The sequence below is a fragment of the Cibotium barometz genome, chromosome 31 (genome assembly GCF_041138505.1).
Source record: "Cibotium barometz isolate CiBa-2024 chromosome 31, ASM4113850v1, whole genome shotgun sequence".
In the NCBI taxonomy this organism is placed as follows: domain Eukaryota; kingdom Viridiplantae; phylum Streptophyta; class Polypodiopsida; order Cyatheales; family Cibotiaceae; genus Cibotium; species Cibotium barometz.
Window position 1 is genome coordinate 16,366,655 of NC_141076.1, and position 11,174 is coordinate 16,377,828.

General features: G+C 44.2%; 1 protein-coding gene across 1 annotated transcript; it reads right to left on the bottom strand.

The window, feature by feature from the left end:
- Positions 1-9,997: 9,997 nt before the first annotated feature.
- Positions 9,998-10,974, bottom strand: LOC147620546 (zinc finger A20 and AN1 domain-containing stress-associated protein 8-like). The gene has a single exon (XM_086824770.1). The coding sequence runs from the start codon at positions 10,758-10,760 to the stop codon at positions 10,170-10,172; it is 591 nt and encodes a 196-aa protein (XP_086680896.1). The 5' UTR covers positions 10,761-10,974; the 3' UTR covers positions 9,998-10,169.
- Positions 10,975-11,174: the final 200 nt, after the last annotated feature.

Below are 11,174 nucleotides of genomic sequence, written 5' to 3' on the forward strand. Positions count from 1 at the left end.
GCATCATAATGCTCTTCATCTTATCTACATGCTCCAAGAATGAGTCTTTGGACTCCATATCAAGTATTTTTAGATTTATTTCCAATTTGTTTTTCGTTGCGCCAAATACCTTCTCTCTAGTTCATCCCAGGCTTCTTTGGCATGCTATTTGATGTGGTGAATAATATTATCCCCATGACTTAATCCAATGATGGCCATGGATTTTCTATCCTTTTTTATCCATGCTTTGACTTCATCATCACTCCCTTCCTCAAGCTCATCTCCATTTATTACCCCCCAAAGTTCCTTTTGCATGAGTAGATACATGACTTTTGTTTGCCATGTATGGAATCCTTCATCACTAAATTTATCCACCAAGATTTGAGTAGCCATGACTTAATGAGGAAGGTCTTACCAAGATTTTAACTAAATCTCAAAAGTGTCTAATCCTCTTACAATCATTTGAATAAATTTAGCTCAGATCTCAGCAGTGTCTAACCCTCTTACAATCATTTGAATAAATTTAGCTCAGATTTGAGTGCTAAACAAGATTGAGATCACTAATCTCAAGAAAAAATATAGGTAAATTTGAGTGATGAATCGAGATAGTTATGCTCATATTTGAACTTAATGCTTTAAGAAAGTGAAATAGCAATAAGTGGAGATAATCTTAAGCTACTAATACTTGGGATTAATCAACTTTTAATCAAGGACCTTATAAAAAACTTAATGATAAGAGATGTGTAGGCCTTGATCTCGACTTTTACTACACCATTTGCAAATCCAACACCACAAGTGCATTCAGCATCATCGAAAACCCTTGAGGCCCAGTGGATTCCGCCCAATTTTGTGCGAGATCGTCGGCATTACATTTTTCCAAAAAAAAATAGGCACTAGCTGCACCAATGAAATCCCATGTTTCTTGGGGTAATCATTTGATTCCTCTAGTGTGTATACGTGCCCTGAGGTCCTCCACAATCTCCTAGAAGGGCTTGCACAATGGTGGGGAGGATAGGCAATGGGAAGCCCTCCACCACATGGTCATTTTTTGCCTAGGTTTTTCTATGGATAAGATAAGACAATTACTCACTAATAGGATTTAATCTTGTTAATTATGATATCGTGGAATAATAATGAGATGAGAGGGATGCATAACTAAGGAAGATGAGAGCTATAGTGGATGAAAGATGGAAGAAGACATGCTTAGAGCATAATGTTGGCACTAATGAAAATAAACAAGATATGGATTAGAGCTAATCATACTCACGTTTTTGCATTAAGACAATGTGTTTGATACATACATTTATATCTCTCATCCACATGCTCCATGCACCCTTATGCCATCCATTTGTTCATAAATGCCCACAATGTCCCTTATGAACTTTCTATGTGCCTACTTTTTGACCATTGACTCCCTTTTACACTCATCCATTCACATCCTCTAATAACCTTATACTTTATCCATTGAAATTTCATGACATCCTAAGCTCCATCTACCTTACTCCCACATATATGTGCCCCATACATGACATGACGAGCAACATATTTCAACACATGATCCACATGGATTTCACAGACTACCTCAGTAAGCATGGAAACAACAAGGTGGTGAATCCCTATATTCTCACACAGGTTTTTAGCCATGCTGTAGGGATCCCATTACCAAAAGGCTATCCCTAAGAAATCAAATTTCTCACTAGAACATGCAAGAAGGGAATAGACCTAGAATTCAATTGTTAGAAGAGACCAAAGATTTGATGGCGAAGCTTGGCTTGGGCTCTTCGGAACGTGAAACAAAGAAAAGACTGAAGACCACCCCCAAACTCCCCCTTTCTATTTCCCTACCCCCATCCACTTCAACTCACATGAACGTACAGCCTAAGAGATCTCAAGTCCTCCACCACCTTCTCCAACCCCACAAGAACCTGCCACTATGGAAGTGCAAAAAGAAGAAGCCACCCTCCCCAGCATGCCACTCCTAGAACTTGCAGTGTTGAGTGAGGCACAAAGCCAAAAGGATAGCCAGCAGCCTCCGCCACACAACATGCAGCCATATTTGTACCTCCTGGGGATTCGACGGACCCATTCAAAATAGAGGATCTAATCGCCTAAGTTCAAACTTGAGTCTTTGCAGAACAGCCATCTTCCAAGAAGCATGCCTGTAAAAGCATTCAAGTAAGTTCTAGAGAGGAGGTGGAGACTACAACAAAACGCCAAACGTGGGAGGAAGAACAAAAAGAAGAAGGAAGTTTCAAACCATTCCTACTACAGTTATAGGACATGGATACTAGAGCCAGGCGAGTGGCAATCCACGAGCTTTAAAAAAGGCCTTCTTCATTGCCGCAAACCAAAATATAACAGGGCGGATGCGGATGAATACCTAAAGCAAGGTAAGCAGGAAGATTATAAAATGGAAGCATACGTCTCCAACCTTAGCACCCTCTCTACCCAAATGATGGAGTGCAACTTTCATATGCAAGTTGCTGCTGCCAACCGCTTGCTCAAGCGCCATACTAGTTCTATAACAAAGCTTAATGCGCAATTGGCAGAGATGAAATAGGTCACTAAGAAGACTAAGCAAAGGCAAAGAGAAATAACAAAAGCCAACTATGCCCTCACCACATAGGTCCAGGCACTACTTGAGCAACTAGAGTCCCAAAAGCAAGAGATGCTCGTGGAAAAAACACGCTAGACACAATTATAGCTCCAAGTAGAGAGCCTTACAGAGAAGCACAAGACGAAGGTGGCTAAGTTGTATGAAAAGCCAAACACTCGACTACTGTATGTACAAACAAAGGTAACCAATGTAGAGCATGATCTCATGGCCCTGGAGAAGTGGTTGGGAAAGCTACAGAGACGGGGCAGCTCAAAGAGGCCTTGGAAGAACAATTGGCGTAGGCTAAAGAAATCTATGAAATAAGCTGCAACAAGAACTACACGATCCATGCCAAAGATCTCAAGGACACACTACCATAGCTTACAAACACAAAGAATTAAAAAAGTTAGAAAGCCACCAACAGGTCGTCCTTGAATGAATAGATTCTTAGTGACAATGGGCTTGCAAGCTAAAGCAACGATGCTCACCAAGGAAAAGGATACCCTAGTACTACAGACTAGCCCACCAACAAAGGGATCTAGAGGTAGTGACCACAGCAAATCACTGCCTTGCAACACAACTCCACTCGCACAAGAAGGAACCGCCCGCAACAGAAGAGAATGACCCATTTACTAAACTGGTGGACAGGGCATCCCCTCTGGCTAACCTTGCAGTGGTTCCTTGGGCCCCTAGTCAAACCTTTCCCTTATTTTTTGATTCACTAACCCTCTCTCTTTGCCAATAACATTAATCTTGGTGAGGAACTAACTCAAGGAAATTTGGCACTAATTTAACAAAAACTACACATTATGTCGATCTTACCATAATAATGGCTATAATTACGAGGGGCCTCGAAGGTCACGCTATGTATATTTATCCATTACATCCCATTACTGTACTTAACTTTAGATCTTAGTGTAGGGTGCTAATTAACTCAACTAACTTTAATGAGGAGGAAGAGATCCTAGTACTAATCAAACCTTCTAGCATGAATTCTTTTATAGCTCCCCTCCCTAAGATACAAACTAGCCTTGATTGGATGCTACAACACAGATGGCTAGAGGCTTGGGATACCCACCACTCCATAAAGCAAATCCTATCATCGTTATGGTATCTTAAAACTTTTTGATCTCATTTGTGCACATCTACACAACCTATTAACATCATTGGTCTATGATTTTGACCAAGTGCACATTGAATACCCCTCATTCCCTAAAGGAAGAAAACTTGCAAGCTCGTCTTGATTTCTTTATTACAAAAAAACTACAACCACCTTCCGATGATGGGGAAAGGGATAAAAGAGAAGAAGCAAATTACAACACCTACCAGTCCAATAACCTCTTATTCATGTAACATTTATGATAAGAAGACTAAGGATGATATTAATGCACCACTAATTGAGAGTGACTTTCCATCTTCTTCCTTTGCTTTCCCAACTAACACTCGATCCCAAGGAACCCTTGGATGGCCAACCAGAGGCCGAGGTTCCCACACAACAATAAGGTCTTGATGTTGCAACGGGTTCCACCTTCGACCCTATCCTCGATCTCTCGGCTCTAGAATATGAGAAAATCATCTGAGTGGGAATCCTTTTCTTAAACCTCATCTTATGCGCCAAGCCCTCTTCCAGATCACTCCTTTTGACCCCACCGCTCCAATATAGGCAAAGGCTTATGCAACAAGGGCTCAACCTGCTAATTTACCATACCCTTTGGTGGGTGACAGGCCAGAAGCATGAGAACTGGCTCGGCCCAAGTCACTGTGGTCCAATGTGGTGAGAAGACGAAGGCTTTCCAACCCGTGGCTTGCTGATTTGCTCGAGATATGCATCATCACTTTCATGAGGATCACCTACACTTACAAGCGTTGGCAGCAGGAGCATTTAGTGGAGTCATGGGGAGGGTATACAAATATTGATGGCCAGAATCCACAGCCGGCCTGGAGATTGCCATTCCTTGCCATCAAAGAATATCTTAACATATACAAAGCATCTCCACGCCAACTTTGCTTTATGCCAATAAAAGGAAGGTTTACAAATTCCACGCAAGGTGTGCTCGTGATTCCCACTTCATCTACAACTTAGCTCACTTTGACGAACACAACCTCTTTGACATTGTAAACGAACCACGGCAGTTGCATGCGATCTCGATCCCGCAATAGTGGCCGTTGTGTGCGGTTCTTCAATATGATCATCCTTCTTATTGACATTTAGGACGATTATGTCCATAGCTCTACAACCACGAGGCGATGCGCTTCGATCTCAACCACCAGTCGATGTGTTGTGTTTGCAAGAGGTGAAAGTAAATGGTGGTAGGCTGGAAGAGAATCTCTCCCTCATTAGCTGGGACTTCAACTGGGCGCTTGGTTCAGGAGGTGTTAGAGGGAAGGAGCCTAGAACGTGTGTGGGAATCCAAATGCATCACAAGCATGAGGATTCGGGGTATCATTGTCTGGTGTAGCTTACTTGCCAGGATAGGAGTCCGCATCCCCCTCCGAGAATTTCACGTCAAACTCAACATGTCCTTGCTCCGACGCTCACCTCTGAAGGGAGAGTTCCAGAAAGTGTGGATCTAGTCGTGTGTGGCCAACAAAATATCTGACACAAAATGATAGACAGAGCCGATAATTTCTTTAGATCTTGGGGCTCAAAGATAGCCACTAGCAGGTAGCAACGTAGAGACAGGGTAAAACAATCAGGAAATGTGAAAGAACAGCCATTGGGAGATGCAAGAAGCCAGAGTCTCAAAGATCCATCTCTCAAGGTAAAGCATAGTCGGCGGGAGCACATTCCGAAAAAAACCTCAATGATAGGTTGGTGGCTTCCGACAGCATTGGTGCAGAAGTGTAGAATGGGGGCCACTCCCGGAGGGCCTTAACTTCAAAGCCAAAGCTTTAGCGCTGCATCTCAGAGCTTCGTGGTTTGTCAGGGATTGTGCAACCCAAGCAAAAGGGATTTTTCAAGGGATTGTGTGTTTGAGAGAGAGAGTGTGTGTGTGTGTGTGTGTGTGTGAGAGAGAGAGAGAGAGAGAGAGAGAGAGAGAGCCAAATACACATCAAGACCATCAAGGTCTTAAAGTCCGAAAAGAAAACATTTAAAAAAGTGTTGAAATATAAGTTAATATTCATGTTTATAGGAAGCTAAATGACCTTTTAAGATTAAAAGTAAATATTTTTCGAGAAAAGATATTTTAATATTAATAAGATTTAGTTACAAGAAAATACCTTCAAAGAAGGCCAAAAGGCTATTAAAAAAAAGGTGAAAATATCTCCCAAAAAAAATTGTTACAAGAAAAGGGGAAATTGTCCCTTATGTAAAACACGTTAAGATCTCAGGAGTTGCATCTTGGCACTATCTAACAACTCAGAGTTGAAAGGACTAGTTAAAACCTTTAACTCTCCTACAAAAGCTTCCACCTTCCATTCAAGGCGATACATATGCGGGCATCAAAACGGAACACTAGTTGATTTATGGCCGTCCAAAGTTGTTGCAATGTAGAATAGCGGATCCAAGGCCATATGCACGCTAGGGCCGGGTTGAAGAAACTTGGTGTCACCCAATCGCCCAACTTGGTGTAAACTAGTGTTGCATGCCACAACTTTCCAGCCACCTTCACGTTCTTCTCCATAGCGTTTGGGCATTGGGGCAAGCCCAAAACACATGAAAAGCATTTTCTGTGTGTACGGCAGAAGGGGCCCAATGGAGACACTGGGCCCAGGTAGCAAGTCTATCCTTGTAGGGAGTTTCATGTGGAGCAGCCGCTAGAGAAAAACGTTGATGCGAAAGGATGGAGTTGCTGTCCAAACTATCGTTGTCGTGCGTCGAGCCCAGGTGCTGGCATTAGTGTTTGGGAAATTCCACTTCTGCGCTAACTTTCCAAACCATTGGGTTTGGCAATCATGTATATCAGGTCCTTTTTGTTCCGCGAGTGTTTTCCCTTTATGCGAGGCCTAGTTGGAGAGCTAGTGTCACTTTTTAGGCATAAGGTAGTTGAGCAACGTGAGGGGAGCACATCTGCAGTAGCTTGGAGTATAGCGAGTGCAAGGTTGGAGAGACCAAAATGTTGGGCAATGACAATCCAACCACTGGGTCGTTCTGCTATCCCACAAGTCAATTCCATATTTGCAAGCCTTTCTTGTGGAGTTTGCGGGCCTGGTTAACATTTCGTAATGCCTGTGGGATGACTATCTTCCATATTACATAGTGACCACCATATACTCTCACCCAAGGCTCCATCGCCCATGAGGGGGGCCAACAACGGCTTAGTGTGACTGTCGCAAAGAGAAGAGGGACAAGCGGGCATCCTCGCCTAGCAGACCTCTACAGTACAAACTGTCCAACTGCCATCCCGTTGATAATGACCTCTGACTTCGCATTTAGCGACAAAGCACGGACCATCCCAACCAGAGCTTCCATTTTGTCTAAGACGGCTAGCATGCACTCCCACACCGGACTCTTATCATATGCTTTATCTAGATCAAGATTGCGAAGCATATAAGGTTGGTTGAGGGCCAGAGCATAATCAATCCCACATTGAATATTGAGGATCGTTTTGTGGATCTATCAACCCCATGAACAAACCCAAATTGGTTTGGATCAACCACCCAAGGTAGAATGAACTTGATTCGGAGTGCAAGAGCCTTGGCAAAAACCTTGTATAAGGTGTCGAGCATGGTTAGAGGATGTCAATCTCATATTGCCACAGTCGGTGAGCTCACTTGGGATGAGTTTAATGTGCCCTCAGTTCACCTCCTCAGATAATTCTTCACAGTTGCATGCAGCATTAATCATGGCGCATAGGTCGGAGCTAAGCAACGACCAAAAGTGCCAATATAATTTTATAGGAAGCCCATCTGGGCCTGGGGCCTTTTCTTTAACCATCTTGCTAGTACCAAATCTGAGCTCATCCTCTTTAAAAGCACTGCTTAAAACTGAGAGGGAGGAGCACTCCACTATAGAGGTTAGCCTTGACAAAAAGTTTTCCAATCTCTTTAGGTATCCAACCTCTATGGATGGGGCCGAACCACTAATGGCAGATAAATGTGCGGTGAAGAGTGTCGCTATCTCGCCCTCATTTTCAGTGATTGAGCCATCCGTCTTCATTATCCTGCTTGTGATTCTCCTTGACTTGCCGGAAAAAAAAAACTGGTTAAAACATCACCCTTGGCTAGCCATCGTGTGCGGGAGCGGATCTTGATTGCTTCATCTCTACCATTTGCTTGTGTCTAGAGTAAGGAGTCCAAGTTGCTGATCTTGATTGCTTCATCTCTACCATTTGCTTCATCAACGTGGTGCTGACCTGGTCAAGACCCTCCTGTTGCATTGCGTGAATGAGATTCTCCCTCAGTTTTTTAGCTATGGTGAGTGGCCCTTCCTACTTTGGCATTCATCCTACCATACTTCTTGCAAAAATTCATGGTATACCGAATGCATCTGTCCCATCTCTCCTAGTGGGGTCCCACCTTGGCTCTTGCTGCCTCCCATGTTGTCTTAACCCTTGAGTCAAAATCGCTCTTTCCCAACTGGGAAATGTTAATCTTGAAGGGGGGGAGGGACGCCATGTAGAGGTCAGGAGGTGAAAGGAAAGGAGAGTGATCCGAGCCACCACAATCGGGGAGAGAGTGAAGGTCCCAAGGCAGAATCCCCCACCAACCTCCATTGCACGCGTAGCATCTGTTCGAGAGTGGGATGCTTGCCAATCTTACCCTACTTGTTTATTTGTCCACGTGTAGCTACATACATCAATCTACTTGGCAGACTTGTTTTACGTCCACCCAGTTACATTTTTGTATACATGTCTGCCATGCTTTCCTCTCAACCTGAGAAGTGTCCACCCAAGGATGGAAACGATCAACTACTGCCTCAACCATGTTGAAGTCCCCAATCATTATTGCATCTTCTCTCTCAAGAATTGTTCTTGATTGCTTCCAAAGGGTTTCCCTCTCCGCAGTCATTAGAAGTATACATAGTGCAAAGAGTAAATTGAACAAAGGGATTCTTTACCTTCAACACCAACGCATGTCTATTCTCCTCCTCAAAATGTTCCGTGTATGTCCACCCCAATTTAAGCAAATTCCTCCCGCTCAGTGGTGAAGTTAGTGTAAAAAGAAGTTCCACCCCTAGGGGGTGGTCGCCTCTAATTTTTAATTCCTGCAGACACAAGATATCAACTTGCCATGCATCAAAGAGATTTAATACCTCTTTTCTTCCTGTTGAAACACATCCCCGGATCGTCCAGTTGAGGATTTTAATGTGTGTGCATAGACATTAATTGTCTTGCAACATATCCAACTCAATGGGCTCGACAGCCCCACCGAAGCATCATACTTGTTACCACTTGCCCTTCAGCGTGGACTTTTTCTTCTTGAGATATCCATTACTTTGCCCCTATAGTGGTACAATAGAATCTTTAGGTTGCAATGGAGGGCATAATAGAGTGTTCTTACCTAACACTCCAAAACCTTGATCTTTGGACAATTCCTTCTCTTTTTCACATGTAAAATAGGTGTCAACGTGTGTGTGTGTGTGTGTGTGTGTGTGTGAGAGAGAGAGAGAGAGAGAGAGAGAGAGAGAGATCTATGAGACCAAACATACAACAAGACCATCGAGGTCTTAAGCCAAGTCGGTTATCGTAGCTACAATGCTAGGAGAGAGAGAGAGAGAGAGAGAGAGAGAGAGAGAGAGAGAGGGGGGGGGGGGGGAGGGGGGCGAGAGGGGGGGGTGTGGAAAAGCAAATAGGCAAATTAATCTATCATGTTTGTTGTGTGACCTATAAGATCAGAAACAAAACAAAGTACATTCTAAACTTTAGCTGAATCTATGATCCACAAGAAGAAAAACCTTAAAGAAAACATAACATACAATGCAAAGCAAATACAACCATCAAATTTTTGGGTTTGGATTTTGTTTTGGCAAAAATGTTGAATGAGCGTTATTTTGTTGAGAAGGATTTTTTATTTTTATTTTTATTTTTATTTTAGTGCCGAAATGGACAGACCCCATGCCTCATGGCGTGGGGAAGAGGGGGGGGGGGGGGGGGGGGGGGGGGGCGCCTCGCGGTAAAGGGCAAGAGCCCTTACCGCTGTCCCCCCCACCTCTAGTGGGATATTTATTGAGGGAGAGAAAGAGGGGGGGGATTCCAAGTACTTAATATTGGGGAAAAAAAAGTGTGATGCTTTTTGTAATTGTAAAAGTAGTGACTGAGATTCTTTCCCCTGACTTCCTACATAGGAACAGACCACACTTTTCAAAATGAAGCAGCTCTTGCAACCCCCCCCAAAAAAAAACCACCTTTACAGTGAAAAATACGTTATTCCCCTGCAAAAGCAACCATGCCATGGCCATTTTGACAGCCTGGGAAGAGCAGAATCAAAGCATAAGTGAATCCCTGATGCTTTACATAATAAAAGCAAACAAATTACGTGTTTTGATAAAAAGACTTAATTTCTTTTATGCATTAGTCTATCTTATGCAGAATACAAATTTCCAAGGGGAGTAGGGTTGCAACTTACAATTGCTACCCGAAATAAAAGAATAAAGCCCGGAAAGCCCCCCGTTCCCCCGCAGGAGAATCCCCCGGAAAAAAAAAAACCCAATTCAGATCTTTTCAATCTTGCTGGCCTTCACAATTGGGTTCTCCTTGGCTATGGCCGCTCTTCCTGCAGCTCTGTAGTCGTAGGAGCAGTCGTGCTTATCCGAATACCTGTGCGTCGCACAAAACAGATCGCCGCAACGGCACTTGAATCCCAGCAGACCTACTCGCTTGCGGCAAGCCAAGCATCTGTTCACTGCGTGTTGCCGGAGTTGCGGTGGCGGCACCGACAACGTCGGTGTCTCGATTGGCTGTGAAATTGAAGGTGAAAGAGCAAGAGGTGGGGGGATTTGTGGATGCAGATCTACCTTGACCTCAGTTTCTGTCGCTCGGTGGGCTTCAGTGCATGGCACAGACTTTTCAAGTGAGCTTTCTGCTGTAGAAATAGCTGGCTCGATGGTTGTTTTCTCTGAGAAAAGGCTTCCTTCCTTCAAGATGAGCTCGCTGTAGCATTTAGAGCAGAGGTTCATGGTGGCAGAACAGCCCAAGAAGCCACAATTGTTGTTGTAGCAGGGCACAGGGCCATCAGGGTTTTGGCAGCCGGTGCCAGAGGCCGCGCCGTCTGCGGCCTCGCGGTTCCAGCTTCGTTGAGCCATGGAATTTCAAAGAGGGACTGGGAGACAGGAGAGGTAAAAATTGCAGACTGGGAGCAGAGCGATGTAGAGAAGCTACACAGGAGAACAATGAACCGAGCGTGTCGATGAATGGAGCAGACGAAGCTAAGAAGAAGACGGCAGGGCGGTTGAATTTGGGAGAAGAGGGAGAGAGAAGAGAGGACATAAAGGCGGTGGGGGTTCGAGAGTCGAGACCTTTTCGCGCGAGGAAACCATCCACGAAGCTTCATATGTGTAGGCGCTTTGAGAAAGTTCAGAAAGTAGACCGCCTCTCGCAGCCCACCTGCAAGTTGCAACACCTTTCCTCACACGTGCACAGTCAATGCCAGGCACGTTAAACCCGCGGGGAATGACGTGCGCAATACGATGGCATAAAGATTCCAATCTTGTCCTCAC